The 22,134-nt window shown below is 45.4% G+C and overlaps 2 protein-coding genes across 2 annotated transcripts in view; one reads left to right on the top strand and one right to left on the bottom strand.

Annotated features, from left to right (window-relative positions):
• The window catches only part of LOC148011119 (uncharacterized), a 108,960-nt gene extending 93,479 nt beyond the window's left edge, over positions 1-15,481 (top strand). The window contains exon 5 of the mRNA XM_087669887.1: positions 15,315-15,481. Within this exon, the coding sequence (XP_087526013.1) occupies positions 15,315-15,481 (167 nt within the window). The remainder of the gene's footprint in view (positions 1-15,314) is intronic.
• Positions 13,810-18,811, bottom strand: LOC148011118 (putative pentatricopeptide repeat-containing protein At3g15130). Its single transcript, XM_087670145.1, has 3 exons — positions 14,538-18,811; positions 14,329-14,436; positions 13,810-14,240 (listed from the first exon to the last, which is right to left on the bottom strand). The coding sequence occupies exon 1, from the start codon at positions 18,591-18,593 to the stop codon at positions 15,855-15,857; it is 2,739 nt and encodes a 912-aa protein (XP_087526271.1). The 5' UTR covers positions 18,594-18,811; the 3' UTR covers positions 13,810-14,240; positions 14,329-14,436; positions 14,538-15,854.
• Between the last annotated feature and the right edge of the window lie 3,323 nt (positions 18,812-22,134).

The following is a 22,134-nucleotide window of genomic DNA, read 5'->3' as shown; positions in this document are numbered from 1 at the left end:
CAAGTGCTAGTGCGGAGTTGACCAAGGCCCAATCTCATTGGGACAAATTGAATGCCAAGATTCGTTCTTTTCTTTTTCTGTCTTGTACAACAGCCGTGATAGCCCATATAGAGCCCTTGACGGTGGCTCGAGAGATATGGCTGGAACTTGACCACATGTACAACTGGATGACGCTTATGAAGAGGGTTTCTTTGGAGATGCAGATGCAAACCTTGTCCGTGAATAAGTCTTCTTCGCTTCAGCAACACATCAACAAGCTTCGATAGCTTCAGATGCACGTTCAAAATGTGGGAAAGCCCATTTCCTCCGAAGACATGGTGGCCACTTTATTGTCCCAGTTGCCACCACGATTCGGTACTTTTTATTCCGCTCCTATTGCTTCAGGGTGGAAGTCAACTCTTTGTTGGGAAGAGTTGGTTCCTTTGGTCTTGGACCAAGAGGAACAATTGAAGGGACAGAATGCTTCCAAATCAGAGACATTGATTGGTCAAGCCTCTCAAAAGAAGGGGAAGGGCAAAAGGAGGAGGACAACAAATCTAAGGACAAAGAGAAAGAATCGACATGCCATATTTTTTGTAAGACCGACCATTGAAAGAAGGATTGCCCCAACAAGGACAAGAAGGGCACCAAAAAGGACACGAAGGATTCTGGAGCAGAGGCTACACCCTTGTCAATTGCTTTTCTTCACCTAGCGGTCATTGAGGACTCTACACTGAAGACTTCTGATGCTGCGATGACAGCTCCACAGTCTCAAAAGTGGATCGTGGACAGTAATACCTCACGGCACATGACTCCTTTGACAGTTGGTGTTGCCCATTTGCGACCCTCACGTGGGCAAATTCTCATAGGAGACAACTCTTCTATGACTATTGTTGCATGGAGTGAGATGCAACTGATTCCAGATGGACGTGGTGGTACCCACACTTCCGAGGTGTTGAATGTGCCAAGTTTAGGATATCATTTCCTTTCAGTCCGTAAGATTTGTTCTCTTGGTCTCTTGGTGGAGTTTGACAGTGATGTTGTTTGAGTTCTTGATCGTGGATTGAGGAAGGTTCTCTCTTCACGGTATGAGAAGAATGGCATCTACAAATTGCAGTCTTCTTCCGCTCTTACCTCTCTTCTTCTTACCTCTCAGACATAGTCCGAGCTATGGCATGCTCGGTTTGACCACTTAAACTATGAGTATCTTCAGAAGGCGTCGCAAGGATTGCTTGTTCAAGGTTTGCCAGACATAATGGTGAGCCAACAACCATGTGTCTCATGCATTCGTGGGAAGCAGCATAGGAATGCGATTCCCAACAAAGCTTCGAGGCAGTCTACTTCACCAATGGCGCTTGTATCTACAAATCTTTGTAGCCTGATGAGAAATGAGTCCTTGAAGGGGAGCTTGTACTTTATGTTAATCGTAGATGACTATAGCAGGATGACTTAGACCTACTTCTTGGCATTGAAGTCAGAAGCTTTCTCCCACTTCAAGGATTGGCTTCTCTTCGAGGAGAACCGATCAGGCCGGAGATTGAAGACATTGCGATCAGGCAAGGGTGGTGAATTTGTTTCTAATGAGTTTGCTCGTTTTTGTGCAGATAGGGGCATTCACCGGGAGTTTGCTAATACCAACACTCCTCAAGAGAATGGCATTTTGAAGCAAAAGAACCGAAGTGTGATCAAGATGGCACACACCATGATGGAGCACCGACAGACACCTCAATTTCTGTGGGCTGAGGCAGTGGCTACAACAGTCCACATCCTAAGTCGATCTCCCACTTCAACCGCTGACAGGATGACACCTTTTGAGGCTTACTTTGGGACTAAGCATGATGTCTCTTATTTCAACATCTTTGGGTGTGACACCTATGTGCACATCCCAAAGACGTAGTGTGACAAATTTGAGGCGACTTCCCAACGACAGGTCTTTGTTGGCTACAACTCCCAATATCAAGGTTATCGCTTGTATGATCCTGTAAAGCGGGATGTCTACACGAGCTGAGATGTGCGCTTCGTGAAAGTTCCGGTCACAGAGGGGGGTGAGAAGCACCCCGTACTTGGAAATCCAAGGAAGAGTTGGGCTCTCGAGACAATTCCTTTGGAGCCAAAACCTCTTAATGGAGATTCTTCTTCAGATTTCGAGTCTTCTCTTCCACCGGCCACCCCAGGGAGATCCCGCCGGTGGATGTACCCAAGTCTTCAATAGATGGAGAGCGCCGAGGAGAAATCCTGCCTCCTCCTTGTTGGGCCCGTGACACCCTCCGCGATTCAAGGATCAAGGGGGTCCCTGAGGAGTGGGAACCACAGGATGGACCGCAAAGGTTACGACGACACCAGACACATACTACGGAGCTTGTTTGTTCTAACTATTGTTTGATGACCCGTGTTATGTAGGATAGTGAGCCTACATCAATGAAGGAGGCTTTACAGTCTGATCATTAGCGGAAGGAGATGGAAGCCAACTATTGAGCAGAATCGCACTTGGTTCCTTATGCCTCGTCCCTCTCATAAGAAGGTGATTGGTATCAAATGGATCTTCCAGACCAAGTACCATAGTGATGGCTCTTTGGACGAGGACAAGGCTCGCCTTGTTGCTAAAGGTTTTCCACATCGCCCAGGTGTTGACTTCCATGATACTTTTGCCCCTACAGCTCACATGGCAACTATTCGTATTGTTCTTGCCTTGGCTGGTCATAGGAGATGGCATGTTTTTCAATTGGATGTGAAGTCGGCCTTCTTGAATGGTGATTTGGAGGAGATCTATGTAGAGCAGCCTCCTAGTTTTGGTTCCTCATATGGGCAGGTTTACAAGTTAAAGAAGGCCTCGTATTGCCTGAAGCACGCTCCACGTGCTTGGAACAAGAAGATTGACTCGTTTCTCAAAGCCAAGTTGGGATATAGATGTTCTAGGGCTCAAAGCCAAGTTAAAGAAGGCCTTGTATTGCCTGAAGCACGCTCCACGTGCTTGGAACAAGAAGATTGACTCGTTTCTCAAAGCCAAGTTGGGATATAGACGTTCTAGGGTTGATCCACAACTTTATGTGCACCCGAGGGAGTTCGTGTTCTGTTTGTTTTTTATGTTGATGACTTGACTATTGCAGGTGCTCATACCCAGAAGGTCGAAGAGACGAAGGCAACCCTCCACCAGAAGTTCGAGAAGACGGATTTAGGACTTCATTTCTTTTTGGGCCATGAGATTTATCAATCTCAGAGGGTGATTTTCATCTCTCAGCAGAGATATGTACAAGAGCTCTTGGTGACTTTTGAGATGGAGGATTGTCGGTCCATTTCTACTCCTATGGATCCCAACTGGAAGGTCACTTCACACGCAAATTCTCCTTTGGCGGATGCTACTCACTACCGTCAGCTGATTGGCTCATTGATTTGGCTCCTTGACACACGGGTTGATCTATGTTTTGCTGTCAGTCTCTTGGCTGCGTTCATGAGTGCGCCTCAGCAGGTGCATTGGCAAGTTGCTCAGAGGATACTACGGTATTTGAGGGGGGTCTCCGACTTAGGGATTCATTATCCAACAGGTACAAGTGCTTCTGATCTTGTTTTTGCAGGTTGGAGTGATTCACATTGGGTTGGCGATGTGGATCACAGGCGGTCTACTACAGGTTATTGTTTTGCCTTGGGTGCTGGTGCTATCTCTTGGAGTAGCAAGAAGAAACCCACGGTAGCCCTATCTTCGACTAAGGCAGAGTATTAGGTTGCATCTTCTACCACATGTGAGACTATGTGGCTTTGGCGGTTGTTGGAGGACCTTAGCTGCCCCCAAACTCATCCTACTATCTTGCGGTGCAACAATGAGAGTTACATTGCCTTGGCACGGAATCCCATATTCCATACCCGGACGAAGCACATAGAAATCCAGTATCACTTCATCAAGGAGAAGCTTCTAGATGCAACCATTGATGTGGAGTACTGTAAGACTGAAGACAATCTTACAGATTTGTTTACAAAGGCACTTCCGCAGGCTTTACTTCGTCGATATTCCAGATCCCTCAGTTTGTTGTCTTGTCCAAGATCTGAGAGGGGGTGTTGAGAGTCATCTCCTGCCACATGGCAATTTTGCAACGTGACAGCAGTCAAACTGTCCAACTGCAAAGTCGGCTACATTAAATACAGCTGACCTAGTTATTTTGGGTATTTTTCGAGGCATTCTTTTCAGCCTTTATAAGGCTGAGTTTGCAGCAGACTTCTACACTTGTATTTGACAGATTTCAGCCTGCTGGTGACAGAGACAGCACTCGGAGCTGATGGAGATCAAGGTCCTTGAGGCAGAGACATACGTAAACATTCTCTCTGCACCTGTCTATAATTCTGCATCCTTATACAGCATTCTTCATTGCAGATTTTCAGTGTTTCACTGTCTCTTTCTCTCTGTCTCTTCTCTCTCTATTCACTCTTTGTCATGGTCATTTGTTTCTGCATTGTTTCACTCTAACAAGTTGCTCCATGCAAGGAGATCCCTCAAAACATCGCGGAGGAGATTCTCGCCAAGATGAGAGGGGGATCCACAAGAGGAGGAGAAAGTGGCTTATTAGCACCAACTCCTATACCTACTAACGAGGAAGTATTGAATGTGGGCGTATCTTCAACCGATGCAAGAGAGGCCTCTACCATTGATGGTAGGGGCTCCACATCCGCATCCAACTCTAGTAAAAGACAAAGAGTGGAGGCTCATGCGGTGTCGGAGAGACAATCCTCTCTCTCTCAAGCTCCCGGTCATGTGCATGGATCGGTTGCCTTTCTTAGAGAAAGGCAACGACTTGTGGACATTGACATTACACGCACGATGATTGAGTGCAATCTTGCATTCAATGTCCTGAAGCAAGAGCAATGGAAGAAGACGGTAAAAGCCATTGCCAATATGGGTCCATGTGAAGGATGGACCGGTGTCACATACAATGACATGAGGACGAAAAAGATTGATGAAGAGAAGGAGAGGATTAATAGAGCCCTTGATCCTATTCAGACCGCATGGATAAAATATAGTTGCTCCATTCTCACCGACGGATGGAGTGATCGTAAGAAACAGGGCATCATCAACATACTCGTCTCATGTCCACTTAGCACTTACTTTTTACAGGCCATAGATACCGGCAACAAGAGGGAGAGGAAGACAACAGGCACATCCATCTATCGCCACATTTGACAAGCTATCATTGAGATATACGTTGCCTTTTAAATTTGTTTCACTTTCTTTCATTATGATAATTGATTTATGCATAACTATTTATCTCCCTATTCTAATTTCTCTCTAATATCTATCACGATTCTCTCTTTCCCCCCATGCCCCAAGGCCCCCAATCCCCATCTCTCTTCATTCTAATTTCTTGAATCTTGAAAGTTCAAAACTTGAAAGGCTCAACTCTCTTTCTCTCTCTAGCCTCCAAGTACTATTGGTATACTTACTTGTAATTTGTAAATTGTGGTTGTAGGTGGACCCCTCGAATGTGGTGCAAGTTGTTACCAACAGTGCATTGATTTATCAATGCATGGGCCGTTTGCTTGAGGCCGAGATTTGTCAGAGTGCAACGATGCGGAAGTGTAGGACATAGACTGAGAGAGAGTGAACACAGAGAGGAGAGAGAGAGAGAGAGAAAAGGAGAAAGTGTAAACGCGGAAAATCTGCAGTGTAGTATGCTGTATAAGAGTGCAGAAATATACACGGGAGCAGAGGAAATATATGCGTATGTCTCCGACTTGATGACCTCGATCTCCATCAGCCCGAGCATAGTCTGTCTCAGCCAACAGATCTCAAGATCAGAATCTGAAGTAAATGACTGCTGGAGTGTGGCACAAACTGGCTATAAATAGCCAGAAAAATAGAAAATAATTGCACCAGGTCGGCTGCATTAAATGCGGCCGACTGCAGTAAAACTGTCGGGCTGCAGGCTGCCACGTGGCACCTGCGCAGTTTGCTGACGTGGTTGCTGACGTACTCTGCTGTCCACCAACTGTCCAGGAAATGACTGTCTAACACCCCCTCTCAGATCCTGGACTAGTCAAAAGACTGAGGGATCGGGAATGCTGCCGAAGAAGAGCCTGGGGAAGCGCCTTCGTAAACAAATCTGCAAGATTATCCTCTGTCTTGCAATACTCCACATCAATGGTCCCATCCAGAAGCTTCTCCCGAATAAAGTGATACTGGATCTCAATGTGCTTCGTCCGGGCATGGAATACAACATTCCATACCAAGGCAATGCAACTCTCATTGTTGCACCGCAGAAGAGTAGGACGAGTCTGGGGGCAGCCAAGCTCCTCCAACAATCTCCGAAGCCACACAACCTCACATGTGGTGGAAGACGCAGCCCGATACTCCGGCTCAGTAGAAGAAAGGGCTACCGTGGGGGGCTGCTTCTTGCAACTCCAAGAGAGAACACCTGTACCCAAGGTAAAACAGTAGCCTGTAGTAGACCGTCGGTGGTCCACATCACCAGCCCAATCCAAGTCACTCCAACTTGCAAGAACCAGATCCGAAGCATCTCTACCTGCGGGATAAGAAATTCCTAAGTCAAAGGTCCCCCTCAAATACCAAAGAATCCTCAGGGCAGCCTGCCAATGCACCTGTTTGGGTTCAGTCGTGAACCCTACCAAAAGACCCACAGCAAAACAAAGATCAACACGAGTGTTGAGAAGCCAAATCAAGGATCCAATCAATTGACGGTAGCGTGAAGCATCCATCACGGGAGAATCTGAGTCTGAAGTGGCCTTCCAATTCGGATCCATAGGAGTAGTAATGGGCCGACAAGTCTCCATCTCAAAAGTCACCAAAAGCTCTTGAATGTACCTCTGCTAAGAGAGGAAAAGCCCCCACTGAGACTGATAAATCTCGTGACCCAAGAAGAAATGAAGAAGCCCTAAATCCGTCATCTTGAATGTCTGATGTAAAGTTTTCTTGGTCTCTCAGACCTTCTGTGCATGATCCTGTCAGAATCAAATCATCAACATACAACACAAACAACACACAACCAACCTCGGAAGTGTGCACATAAAGCTGCGGATCAGTCTTGGAGTGTCGATATCCTAGCTTTGACTGAAGAAACGAGTCAATCTTCTCGTTCCATGCACGCGAAGCCTGCTTGAGGCCATACAAGGCCTTCTTCAACCTGTAAACTTTCCCATCCGAGGATCCAAAGCCAGGAGGCTACTCAACATAGATCTCCTCCTGCAAGTCACCATTCAGAAAGGCCGACTTTACATCCAACTGATAGACAAGCCATCTCGTATGGCCAGCCAAGGCAAGAACAGCTCGAATAGTTGCCATATGAGTAGTGGGGGCAAAAGTATCACGGAAATCAATGCCTAGGCGCTGAGCAAAACCTTTAGTAACAAGGCGAGCCTTGTGCTTGTCCAAAGAACCATCGTAAGGTACTTGGTCTTGAAGACCCACTTGACACCAATCACCTTCTTGTGAGAGGGACGAGGCACAAGAGACCAAGTGTCATTCCTCTCAATAGCCTCCAACTCGGCTTCCATGGCCTTTCGCCAATGATCACACTGCAAAGCCTGCTTCACGGAAGTGGGCTCACGATCCTGCATAACACAGGTCAGCAAACAATAGTTTGAGCAAACAAGCTGCGAAGAATGTGCTTGGTTCCTCCGTGACCTCCGCGGTCCATCTTGCGGTTCCCACTCCTTAGGGACCCCTCAATCCCTAAATCTCGGAGTGTGTCACGGGCCCAACGAGAAGGAGGCCGAACCTCTCCCTATTGCTCTCCATCTGCTAAAGACTCACGAACATCCACTGGTGGAAGCTCCTCGGAAGGGGGGGGGGGGGGGGGCGCGGGGGAGTGAAAACTCGGATTCAGAAGAAGAATCTCTACTAAAAGACTCTGGCTCCAAAGGAACTGTCTCGGGAGCCCAACTCTCCCCTGGATCTCCAAGAGCAGGGTGCTCCTCACTCCCCTCTGTGGCCGAAACTTCCACAAACCGCACATCACGGCTCGTGTAGACATCCCGCTTGACAAGATCAAATAGACGATAACCTTGGGACTGAGAGCTATAGCAACAAAAACCTATCATTGTGAAGCCGCCTCGAACTTGTCACACTGCATCTTCGGAATGTGCACATAAGCATCACACCCAAAGATCCTGAAATAAGAGACATTAGGCTTAGTCCCGAAGTAAGCCTCAAAAGGTGTCATCCTGTCAATGGTCAAAGTGGGAGATCGATTGAGGATATGAACTGTGGTAGCCACGGCCTCGGCCCACAGAAACTGAGGTGTCTGTCAGTGCTCCATCATGGTGTGCGCCATCTTGATCACACTTCGGTTCTTCCGCTCCAAAATGCCATTCTCTTAGGGAGTGTTGGTGTCAGCAAACTCCTGGTGAATGCCCCTATCTACACAAAAATGAGCAAACTCATTAGACATAAATTCACCTCCCTTATCTGAACGCAAGGTCTTCAGTCGCCAGCCAGGACGGTTCTCCTCAAAGAGAAGCCAATCCTTGAAGTAAAAGAAAGCCTCTGACTTCAAAGTCAAGAAATAGACCCAAGTCATCCTGCTGTAGTCATCTACGATCAACATGAAGTACAAACTCCCCTTCACAGACTCGGTCCTCATCGGGCCACAAAGATCTGTAAATACAAGCTCCATGGGTGAAGTAGACCGCCTAGAATCTTTATCGGGAATCGCATCCTAATGCGGTTTCCCACGAATGCAAGAGACACATGGCTGATGGCTCACCACTATGTCCCGCAATCCTCAAACAAACAACCCTCGCGACGCCTTCCAAAGGTACTCGTACTTCAGGTGACCAAACCGAGCATGCCAAAGCTCGAACTGTGTCTGAGAAGTAAGAAGAAGAGAGGTAAAAGCTGGGGAAAACTTCAACTTGTAGATGCCATCCTCATACCCTGTAGAGAGAACCTTTCTCGATCCACGATCAAGGACGCGAACAGTATCACTGTCAAACTCCACCAAGAGACCAAGAGCACAAATCTTATGGACCGAAAGCAAATGATACCCCAATCCTGGCACATGCAACACCTCGGAAGTGTGGATACTACCACATCCATATTAAATAAGCTGCATCTCACCCCGCGCAGCAATAGACACAGAAGAGCTATCTCTAATGAGAATCTGCCCACGCGAAGGTCGCAAATGGGCAACACCATCAGAAAAAGGAGTCATATGCCGTGAGACACCACTGTCCACAATCGACTCTCTAGCCTGGGGAGCTACCATCATAGCATCAGAAGTCTTCGATGTAGAGTCCTCAATGATTGCTAAGTGTAGAAAAGCAGCTGATGAGGATGTAGCCACCACTCTAGAATCCTTCGTGTCCTTCTTCTTGGCGTCCTTCTTGTCTTTGTCAGGGCAATCCTTCTTCCAATGACCGGTCTTACCATAAATATGGCAAGTCGATTCCTTCTCCTTGTCCTTCTTGGATTTGTTGTCCTCCTTCTTTTGATCCTTCCCCTTCTTCTGAGAGGCTTGACCGACCAAAGCTTCCGATTTGGAAGTATTTTGTCCCTTCAATTGTTACTCTTGGTCCAAGACCATAGGAACCAACTCTTCCCACCGAAGAGTCGACTCCCACCCTGAAGCAATAAGAGCGGAATAAAAGGAACCGAATCGTGGCGGCAACTGGGACAGTAATGTGATCACCATGTCTTCGGAGGAAATAGGCTTCCCCGCATTTTGAACCTGCATCTGAAGCTGCCGAAGCTCGTTGATGTGTTCCCGAAGCGAAGAAGACTTATTCACGAACAAGGTCCGCATCTGCAGCTCCAAAGAAACCCGCTTCATCAGGGTCATCCAGTTGTACATCTGGTCGAGCTCCAGCCATATCTTACGAGCCACCATCAAGTGCTTGATGTGAGCCATCACGGTTGTGGTGCAAGACAGAAACAAAAAAGATCGAATCCTGGAATTCAATTTGTCCCAATGAGACTGAGCCTTGTTCAACTCCGCACGAGCATTGGAGGAGAGAGTGGACTCATCCCTCACCGAGGGCCTGTGAATCTCCTCCATCACCAGTTCCGCCAAATCATAAGACTCCAAAATGGCCATCATCACCACCCGCCAGATGCGGTAATTGTCACCATCAAGCTTTTGATCCGATGGAAAAGCTCAGGCACCTTCCTATCCATTATCGCCTGGAACTCCAAATCAGTCTCTGTAGACATGTTAACCTGTAATACCTACACAAACACAAAATCGGCCCCCTCTGACTGTGTAAACGCAGCCTTCTAGGGCTGGTTCCTCCATTGCCCAAACCTTCTTCACCCGCCGAAGGCAATGAAAAAGTAAAATCTGCAATGGAAGGCCTCAAACGCAGCCTTTCTCCCCTTCGAACAGCAATAACCTGCAACAAATTCACCGATTAGACTTCTTTCCCGCACGCCCACGCTCGCTTCAGCCTTGATCCGATGCGCAGCCCTCCCACTCGCCCTCGAATCCTGGAAATGCGATCTTGTGTCGCGCTGAAATCTCCTCTTCAGATAGATTCAACCCTCAATCAGTCCATCTTTACCGCTCTGATACCATGTCAAAGTGCAGCGATGCGGAAGCGTAGGACGTAGACTGAGAGAGAGTGAACACAGAGAGAAGAGAGAGAGAGAAAAGGAGACAGTGTAAACGCAAAAAATCTACAATGTAGTATGCTGTATAAGAGTGCAGAAATATACACGGGGGCAGAGGAAATATCTGCATGTCTTCAACTTGATGACCTCGATCTCCGTCAGCCCGAGCGCAGTCTATCTTAGCCAATAGATCTCAAGATCAGAATCTGAAGTGAATGACTGCTAGTGTGCCACAAACTGGCTATAAATAGCCAGAAAAATAGAAAATAACTATACCAGGTCGGCTGCATTAAATGCAGCCAACTGCAGTAAAACTATCCGACTACAGGATGCCACGTGGCACCTGCATAGTTTGCTAACGTGGCTGCTGACGTACCCGCTGTCCACCGACTGTCCAAGAAATGACTAACAAGTTTCCCACGATTGTGTGGACTCCATGTGCAAGTCATTGTTTGGACTTGCTCATGGAGGACATTGGGAAGCTCAAGTAGGTGAAGAGGGTGGTCTGCAAAGCTACATCAATTGTCACCTTCTTCACGATAAAGATAAAGGTTCTTACGATGTATCGTGAGCATAGCACACTGGAGTTGAATAAGCCTTCTTCAACTCACTTTGCTTACATGTGGTTATTGCTAGAGCGCCTTCATGAGGTGCGGTCCGGACAGTGGTATCCACACTATGAGGTGCAGTCCGCCTTGCGCCAGACAGTGGTGTCCACTCTATGGAATGAGTGGGAGGAGCATGAGACAAAGGAGGCCAAAGCCATGCAGCGCTTGTACCTTAATGAGCAATTTTGGCAAAACGTCCGTGCCGTTGTCATTGTCGTGACTCCCTTTTATAGGGTGTTACGTATGAGTGATTGCGAGGGGTCCATCATGGGCCTTCTCATTCACTTCTTTAGAGCGGCATTGGTGGAGGCACGTGCTTGTACAATGATCATAGAGACAGCGTGCACATGTTTTAGAGAGAGCAGAGAGGAGATGAGCATGGATGCATAAGCCCATCCATGGTTTTGCTGCATTGGTACGTCCGGCCTACAAGTCACCGGCAGTCATGGATGATAGAGACTTCCATTTGGACCAGCTTGCTTATTTGACTCGTGTGGTTCCTGTGGATGACCACAATGCAGTACTTGAGGAGCTAGGATGCTACGCAGATCAGAGAGGGCATGTGGCTTTTGCTTCTTCCACTTGTTGGAGGAGAGAGTCACTTGTGAAGCCTTTATTTGGTGGCAAAACTTTGGATACGCATTGGAGACCCTTCAGTCCTTAGCCATGAGGGTCCTTGCCCAAGATTACTCTTTGGGTGCATGTGAGAGACTAGAGTGCCTATGCTCTCATTCACACAAAGATTTGCAATCGGCTTAGCACACAACAGTTAGAGCGGCTAGTCTATTACTGCACTAACTTATGTATGATAAGGGCTATGATGAGCATGGGTAGTCTGAAGCAAGTAAAGTTTAAACACCTAACCATAAAATTTAAAATTTATTGTTTTAAACTTTGAACTTTGAATTTCATACTTTACAATTTAGACTTCAGCATTTACAATCTTACGTACATCACTACATTGTGTAGATAAATGTTGATACATTCGAGTTGACGGGCGACACTCTTCCGAGTGTACATCAGGAGGTGGACAAGGAGGAGAATATGATTTTTGCAGAGCTCTATAGAGAGCTTATAGCAACAGATACTCATGACACTCGCAGTCAGCATGCACATGGGCGACGAGTTTGAGTAGTGGTAGTAGGGGCATGGTCATTCGACACCCTCCAACATCGAGGAGGGGTGGTTCGAGTGGCTTACATACATATGTAAGACACGGCTCTAATAGCTCACATCCTGCAACTCATGATGACATCCCCCCCTTGCCTACACAGTCGCCACCAAGGGAGCCATCATTTGATGATGATGGTAACCTCATCAGTGAGGATGAGTACGAGTGTGTCTCATCATCTAATGTCGAGGAGTCATCTTCAAACTTCCTTGATGAGCACTCAGATGGTTCTCATGATGATGATGATAGTGATGCCTCATCATAGATTCATAGGTCTCTCTCTTTTTTGTATCAGATATACTAGACTGTAGTTATATCGCATGTTTTGTGTAGCCCATGCGACCGCGATGGTCATCCTCATGTATTCATCTTACTTTGTAATGAAATGGCTATTTCCACTTTAAACATGTATTCTATCATTTAATGATTTATGATTTTTGTTATTTAAAAAAGCATCTTAATCTTTTTTTTCGTACTAATATTGTACCGTACCTTATAAAATCATATAAGGTACCATTTATTTTATCGTACCGTACCTTATCGTAGCTTTCATACCTAACAACTATGGTGTAATCTAGCTGTAGAACCACTGGCGTATCCCCATGTCGATCACCTAAAATGACAGTGAGCAATATCTTGCAACATCACCAAGGTGTAGTGGATGCCAGTTCATGTAGAGCTCAACTTCTCAAAAAGACGAGGACATCAAGAGCTCTAACATTGTATTTGTTTGCCATTTTATATGTTTTAGGCACTTTAGATGGAGAGCACATTAGTGCATTTCTTTTTGGGCACTTTTGGCTGTCATGGGCATCCATCTTTTAGGCCTGGCCACTTTATTACCAATTGTGGCCCCAATTTACCTATTTATAGGCGGCCTACCCTCCCACTCTCAGTATCCATCATTGATCCTTCGTGATCAACCAACCCTCCTCATTCTCTCATCCCCCTACTATGGTCTAGCACCCACACTAACATGTAGAGCTACGTGTTGGAGCTAACTGTTGCAGCTTTGTACCTTCAGCCATTGCAATCACATTGTTCCTTCTCTCGCTTGCATTCTCTCTTGGTCTCCTCTCCGTGTTCACTTTCCTCTTTTCATTGCACACTCCCATAACACTATCACACACTCAAAGGGTCACTCTTACCCAAGGATTTCCATCCTCTACCCCATGTGTCCCTGTCCCTCCTCCATGGGCTACTCATGCAATCACCATGCCCATGCCTAGCCATTCCATTCCCACTTTTGGATCCACTATGCACACTTCACGTATGCATGGTGGGCATTCTAAGATAAATTCCCAAGTGTACTCCACTCAACCACCCTACCCAACTTTCCCATCCTTTTTCAAATGTGCATTGATTATCTTCACGTGCAAGTGAAGCGAGAGACCATGAAAATAACATGGCACATGGCACATGGCACATGGCACATGGCACAAGAGGATGACATGAAATGTTATTTGCATTAAAAAAGAACAGAAATGTGCAACTAATTCATGCAATGAATCATATGGAATCATGAAAAGAACAAACAACTGCACCCCTTTTATAATCCTGCGCAGTTGGCAGTTGCTACTCGTGGATTTTTCTTAAAACCCAGAAATGCACAAGCATAAAAACAGAGGAAAAATCTATCATCATAAGCCTTCTACCTTCCAAACAGTGCAGTTTATGTACACAAATTTGGTTTTGATATTTTGATTATGCTAGCCTATGCAGGAGAACGGTGTGCTTCTTCCATCTTCCCAAAATTCTGGTGTACCCAAGAGGAGGATTATTCAGGTTGATGTTATCTATTCAGAATGATGTGTTTGGAAGTTGTTAGGAGGAGCAAATGCACAATTGCTAGAGAGGAAGGTCAGTTGCTCTCGAAATTGAAATATAAAAGAGACACACCTTCAACATTAGTGCTGAGAGAAGAAGGGAAATCGCTCTGCAGAAGCATCAGAGTAGCGTAAGCCTAAATGTACAGCCAAAGCCAAGACAGAAAGACAAAAAGAGAAGGGTAAGCAACATGGTACCTCACACCACGCTAAATGCAGAAGAGAAGTGGAAGGCACTATTCAATTCTGCCTTCCGCCAAGAGTGATGATAGGAAGCACAGGAACTATCTAGCAGCAACCAAAGATCTGCAACACACATTGTGGCAGATCAAAGTTAAAGAGAAGCTAAAGAAACTTTTTTTTTATATTCATGTGAATATCAGACCATGATTGGGAGAATACAATACCTGGCACCTGCACTTGATGGCACGGAAGATCAAGCAAGGAGACGGGCTTGTGCAAAGAATTATGGAGCCAAGTGAAAGAAAGACATCAGAAGGAAGAGCAGAGAATGAACTTCACGCTGTTACAGCAGAAGCAGCTTTGAACTGATATCTCCTCCAGCCAATGCAAGACCGGCTGGAAGGTGCATGCTAGAAAAGTACCCACATGACCTGAAACGAAAGTAGGAAACACAGAATCCTGCCTCAAGTGGTGCTGCAAGGTCTCCAGCTGATGAAAATAGCTCCAATAATTACCAATGTACAGCAGCAAGATGCTAGCCATTACCATGCAAACACCCCAATCAGATGGCTAAGCCCATCAGATCACAGTGCCCTTAGCAGTTGCAACTTGCAAGTTCTGTGGAAAGAATGGCTCTAGGGAGGATTTTGAAGTTATTGAGATGGTCAAACTTGTCATGGAAGAGGATGAGCAAGAGTAGCAACCTGTTCCCTTTCAGGTTCCTTGGGAAAGATGAGCAGGGATTGTTATATACATTCAGTGAAGATGGGCGAAGTGTTTATTGGCAGCAGGACCAACATTGAAGGCCCTTGAAAGAAAGACTAGGAGAGTAACATGATTGATGAGAGGATCAAGGGAGGCTTTTAAAGTGCCGGTGGTCTCAAGGAATATTCGCTTTGGTCCTGTTGGCTCCTTCCAAGACCCAGCAGTCATCGGAAGCACTAGGTACCAGTAGATTCCTTACAATACCAAATTGTGATGGCTCAGACTTGTCTTGGCAGTCTGGTCACCTGTAGGCATAGAGAAGCTGTTGAAAGAGCCAGTACAAGGTGTGGACAATAATTCACTTGCAGAGCTGGTGAGCAAACCTGGCAGGGAGCATACCTTGACTGGCTTCATAAAATGCTTCTATGGGCTAGAGATCTTTCATCGTCTGGCTCTGACATGACCATCAACATCATACGAGAGCCTTGGGAGAACCTTGGGCGGATCAAAAGATTTCTACTGGTTCCAGAATTGCTTCCATTTGGCTAGAGGCCATTCATACGCTTGCTCTCAGTGTAAAAATCCACAGAGCTTGTGCTAGCTAAAAGAGGGAGGTCCAAGATGGCATTGCACCCCACCCCAATGGCTTTGTAGTTGTTCCTGGTTCAGCTGCCAGGGCTGTTGTACTGTGTTTTGATTGGTTATTACTTGTAATATGATAAGTATAGGTGGCCCTTGTAAAAGATTAAGTCTCCATAGTCCTTGTATCCGCATTCCTTGTAATGATACCTTTTCAGCTTTTTTTGTGTTACCCATAAAGCGGTAGATACATACCATCACCAATCGTGCCCACAAGCACACACTCCATCTTCGAACACATGAAAACAATTTGCATCTTTAATAAGGATTCTGCGCTTCTCAATTTTTGATACAAGTGATATGGCAGCATGACAACTACTGCATGTCTGCATATCTTTCACCACATGTATGGATGACCCTTTGGGTGTACTTATAAGAGCACATGCAATAGCAAACTTCTCAGTGTGACCACACAATACACGTTTTCCTCCATCTACAAACATCTCCTGTGACATCCAATATGATTGTGGTGAATTCCCATCCTCTGACATTTTATTAGCAAGATATTCTAGTTTAGCATAAATGCTTTCACTCCATGGATGCTTTTTATTATCCACATAAAAGGAATGGACATTACCGCTCAGATCAGTCCACCAACTGTGTTCCGGCTTCATCAATGCTTGCTTTTGAACTCTCATAGCTTCAACCTTGTCTGCATCTTCTTGCCTCCCAGCATTTGCATAGATATTACTCATAGAGACATAAGCTGCAGCATCTTTTTCATCCAATTGGACTGCATGCTCAAAGGCTAGTCTTCCAAGTATCAGATTTCCCCATTTTTGACAAGCACTCAACACAGAAAGCCACATTGTAAGATTAGCCAAAAATGGCATTTCCTTGATTGCTGCTACCGCTTGCTCTATGTGCCCTGCACGTGCCAATAGATCAACCATACAAGTATGATGTTCTAATGTTGGGATGATGCCATAGCATTTACTCATAGTTTCAAAATACAATTTTCCTTTAGCCAATAGGCCTGCATAACTGCATGCATTCAGGACAATAATAAAAGTGACAGAATCTGGTTTGACACCTTCTGCTATCATCTTGTCAAATAAGTCAAACACATTTTTCGCCTTTCCAAGCAGAGCATATCCTGTGATTAATGCATTCCATGAGACTACATCCCTAAATAGAAGCTTGTCAAACACATCATGTGCTTTAGCAAGCAAGCCACATTTCGCATACATATCCACCAAAGCATTGCCAGCAAAAATATCACTCTTCAAAAACCCCTCTCTAGCAATCTTGGCATGTATCTCCTGGCCCTTGCTTGCGGCCCCTATGCTGCCACAAGCTTTCAAGACGGAAACAAAGGTGACTGCATCTGGAGAGAACTTCTCAAGTTGCATTCGTTCAAAATAACTCAGTGCTTGCTCACCGTGACCGTGCTGGGCATATCCAGCAATTAGTGAACTCCATGAGACCACATCTCGAAATGGAAGTGTTTCGAACACTTCTTGTGCTTTTGCAAGCAGGCCACACTTGGCATACATGTCTAACAAAGCATTGCCAGTAAAAATATCATTTTGCAGAAACCTCTCCCCAACAAACTTTGCATGTATTTCTTGGCCCTTATCTGCCGCTCCTATATTGCTACAAGCTTTCAAGATACAAACAAAGGTGGTTGCATTTGGACAGAAGCCCTCATCTTGCATCAATTTATAAACAGTAAGAGCTTTTTCACCATGCCCATGTTGGGCGTAGCCTGCAATTAGTGTGTTCCATAAGACTACATCCCGCATTGGAAGCTGATCAAAAGCTTCTTGTGCTTTTTCAAGCAGGCCACATTTGGCATACATATCCACCAAGGCAGTACCAACAACAATGTTCCTTTTCAGCAATCCCTCTCTTGCAATCTGAGCATGTATCTCTTGGCCTTTGTCGATAGCTCCTATGCTCCCACAAACTTTCAAGATGCAAGTAAAAGTGACTTCATCAGGGCAGATGCCCTCAAGCTGCATGGCTTCAAAACAGGCCAAGGCTACCTCACCATGTCCATCTTGAGCATAGCCAGCAATAAGCACACTCCATGAGACAACATTGTGTGTTGGAAGCTTGTCAAACACTCCTTGTGCTTTTGCAAGCAGGCCACATTTGGCATACATATCTACTAGCGCCGTGCCGACAATTATGTCTGTTTCCAGTAATCCCTCTTTGACAATCATAGCATGTATTTCCTGGCCCTTATCTGCATCCCCTATGCTGCCACATACTTTCAAGATAGAGGCAAAGGTGACTGCATTTGGAGAGACTCCCTCGATTTGCATCTGTTGAAAACATTCGACTGCTTGCTGTGTGTTCCCATGTTGGGAATAACCTGAGATCAACGCATTCCATGAAACTACATTTCGAACTGGAAGCTTATCACACACTTCCTGCGCTTTTGTGAGTGAACCACATTTGGCATACATGCTCACTACAGCATTGCCAATAACAATATTTTTCTCCAACAGCCCCATTCGAACAATGTCCGCATGCACTCTGCAACCTCTCTTGAGATCTTTAGTTTCAGTGCAAGCCTTCAACAAGGCCAAAAAGATGGTTAGCTTAACAGAATCTTGTTGCAGCATTGTACGGCGTCTACTGCCGCTAAGAACCAGCATGCCTTCCTTGTCCTCTGCCTTGGCCTCACTTCTTTTATTTTTCTTCCCTGCACAAAACTGTCCAGAATCATCATCATCATTGTCATAACTGCAATCGTAGCCTTCTTCAGCCTCTTCTTCTCCTTCTTTTTCTTTTTCCCATGCTGTTATTTGCCGTGGTTTTCTCAGCTCTTCTCGAATCGAGCTCAGATCACACAAGCTATCGATCCACAGTGGCTTCTTGGGGGATGTATGCGTAACGCCTGGGCTGGTTACAGCCGATACGCGTGCAGGAGAATCCAAAAGAAACGTCTGATGTGCAGGAGCTTGGGTGAGCACAGGAACTGCCATGAAAGCAAGCAGTATGGATTGGACAGATTGACTGAAATGATCTAAACGTCTGATTATTCCACCATTGGACCTTCTCGAAGGAACCTGTCTTATTTATACCCACTAGAGTTCCACGACCCGCGTTGCTGTGTCTGCAGGGTAATGATTGTTTTGGACCTTAATGTGGTGTTGAATCTTGATACCTTTGCTGTCGTAGGCTTTGAGTCAACCATACTTCTGCGAATTGATAAACCTAATATGAATTGATAAGAGTAATATGTGATGATAGTAAATGTCATATTGCACACTTCTAATGTCTCATGTTTTTCCTCATTCAAACACACATGTGCAAATGAAGATGGTTAGCATACGAAGCTACGCAAGGCTATTTTGTGCATTCGCACAATGCAAAAAAAAGAAAAAAGTGACAGCAAAGATACCCAAGTAATCAAGTTCGCTAGCAATTGCAATCCTACACACACAAAAAAGGAACATTGTTAAAACGATCCCTTCTTCCGTGAATTATTAGAAATAGGAACGGGTTTTGGCACAGCTACATGCATTGGGAACCCTATCATAGTATTTAGAACGGGTGATGTTTCCACATATTGCACAACACAAGTGTTGAGTTGTTGCATTCCACATGTTATGTAGCATAGTTTACAATTAGTTGATCACTTACAAAGACATTTATGAAGAAATTCTAAAATATACTATGCATGTCCAAATATCAATGCCAATAAAAATAATGCATACCTAGATGAGGGGAATGAGCTTGAAAATCTTGTGTTTTTCCTATGTTGAGTTGGTGCAATACAACAATGCAACAAAGATCTTGGCGCTCCCATCACGTCCAACTTCCAATGAGAAGGGATCCGCTTTGTGTGTGAATGTAACACAATATGGGCATTGAGTGGAGGAGGAACAAAGTAACATGTAACATAACTATGATATCTAACTTCGAGCAATAACCCTTAAGAAGCCATGAGGAAACACAAAGACTCCAATCTCTCAACAATACGTGCAAGCGATTGCGGAATCTTGGGCTCTAGAGTAATTGTATTTGTTTTATAATGAAATGTAGATGCAATGTACTTGGAATGAAGGTAATCCTTGGAATAAATACAGTTGCACCAATGCTATTACTTGTTATTATCTCTCCCTCTATAATCTTACTATTGAATCCCTTACATATAAGTCTTGTACCATTGCACAATCCTTTAGATGGATCGAGATTTTGAAGCAAGATGATAGGGGCATTAAGCTTCAAACACAACAAATGAGGAGGAAAGCCCTCCCAAAGATCAAGTAAATTCAAGTACTCCATAGTATAAAGAAATGAATTCTCATCACCTCAAGCAATGCTATGTGCACTAAAATATTGTCTCACATCACTAAGCATCGTGTCCAAAGCTTTTGCATTCAATACATCCACTTCTATATTTCGAGGAGCAAGAATTGCTCTCTCATTGAAAAATCTTGAAAAGTCACACATAATAGACACATCACTATATATAGATGCAATGAGGTCATGAATGGACCCCGTCCTTGCAAAACCATTTCAAGCAGTAGTTTTACCTTATCATAGTCAACTTCAAATATTGTATCATCCCCAACACCTTGTATCCACTTCACAAAGTAAGCCTCAATGGCCCCTACCCCATATGACATGACACATATTCTCTATCAATCTTTGAAAAATATAATTTCACATAATCTAGAGAAACACATATATGCATTCACAAAGTCCTCACGTGCATTGTTAACCCCAAGTCAAGATGGCGAAAAATAGAGGAAAAGCAAAGGAAGATAGAGAAAAAGCAAAGGAAGATGGAGAAAGAGCAAAGACACGCAAGCGGCCTCTAAAGATGAACCCGGGCAAAAAGTGCAACCTTAAAAGAAAAGGCGCCTCAAAAAACTCGAAAAATCCTTGTAAAAGAGCTCCAGGCTCCCTCCTGTGCCCATTGTAAAATATTAGACGGGTGTAAGCTAGAGGCACAGGGCTAAAAGAGGAAAATGGAAAAAGGACCTTGCCACAATGGCCGGTCATGTAAAAAAGGGATGGGTGCCCATAGGATTTTAGGGTTTGTATATATAAAGTTCAAAAAGTGAATAAGAGATCATTCTTTGGTGTGTGGCAAAAGGAGTCTTCTTCTTCTTCTCTCCTTCTCACCTTCTTGCTTGTGTGTGCTCTTGAGAGAGGGAGTGTGAGAGTGTGAGGGAGCGAGTGTGTGTGAGAGTGAGGGATCAAGAGGGTGAAGCTCTTCACCATCTCCTCTTCTTCTTCTTCTCTTCCCTTCTCTCTTCTTGCGCGCGCGGCTATGGAGGATGGAGCTTGGAGGTGGAGGATGCTTGAGGATGCTTAAGCTAGCATCTAGGATCGTGGAGCTATTGGTGTGTGGAAGAGAGGAGGCAACTCATATCGGCACTAAGGTAAGCTCACTACACTCGTAGGATCGACAATGCGTCGACTAGGTGAGAGATAGCCATTAGAGCTCGCTTGGAAGGCTTGAAACAATAAGCAGTCCGTGGGTCTCAGCGGTAGAGCAAAAGCTCCCACATTTTGGTTCCGTTGCCGGGACTAACGGATTCAAGCTTGAGCACTTGCGCGCCTCATATCGAGCATCGAAATAAGGGATTCATCCCCGAACCGGAGCTTGAGATAGGTAGGAAGTTGGGTATTTTTGATCTTCAAAACAAGTATTTTGGGTTATTTTGTTTGTTTGATGATTAGGAAACATGGAGAAATAAGTTCAGTATTTTGCTTTCGATTCGTGTTGCATTTAGAGTAGGATAGAATTAGGAAATCGCACCGGAGAAGGGTAGGGTTTACTATTGCAAAACAGGGCAAAAAATCGTGCAAAAATGGCAAAAAGCTCGCTTGTAATGGTTAAGATTGGTAAGTGAGTGATTGGAGGCATCAACACCATACCCGAGAAGGGGTATAAGAGCCAAAAGGCCAAGGAAGCACTAGAGAGAGAGAGAGAGAGAGAGAGAGAGAGCTACCGGCCAATTCAATTCGATCGCACCAACGACGAGCCCGTCACTCCATCCAAGTATATGAATCCCTTCTCTTACTCCCTTAGGTAGGATCTGGAGGGTTATGCCTGGTATGATTGAGTGAAGCATGAGAAATGATCGAAATTGAGTTTGCATTGTTTACGTGCACTGCACTCGGCCCGTCCAAGTGGCCACTCTTGGGCCGAGTCCCAGAATCGGCCCTCGACCCCGAGCCATTCGGCCCATCCAATCAAAACCCTAATCGGCCCGTCCAAATCTATAATTCGGACCGTGGACAAATTCGGCCCTCAGCCACGTGTCAAATTCGACCCTCGGCTCACTTGCCTCGGCCCGTCCAAACGAATCCGTTCGAGCGAACCCCGTCCGAACGAATCTGTCCGAGCGAACTCCGTCCGAGTCCACCCTGTCCAAGTCCCAGATTCGGCCCTCGGCCCACGTGTCTCGGCCCGTCCGAGTAACCCACTCAGACCCTGCAATTCGGACCAGTTGGGCGGAGTGTAGATTTTTACCAGATTTTTAGAAATTTGACTTGACCCGGCTA

Source organism: Lygodium microphyllum, chromosome 28 (genome assembly GCF_053477565.2).
Source record: "Lygodium microphyllum isolate KBCC chromosome 28, Lygodium_microphyllum_v1.1.10, whole genome shotgun sequence".
In the NCBI taxonomy this organism is placed as follows: domain Eukaryota; kingdom Viridiplantae; phylum Streptophyta; class Polypodiopsida; order Schizaeales; family Lygodiaceae; genus Lygodium; species Lygodium microphyllum.
This window is presented reverse-complemented; position numbering and strand designations above follow the sequence as displayed.

Bases quoted from the DNA above. Each gene is read 5' to 3' on its own strand.
- LOC148011118 (XM_087670145.1), bottom strand. From the start codon at position 18,593: ATGGCAGTTCCTGTGCTCACCCAAGCTCCTGCACATCAGACGTTTCTT.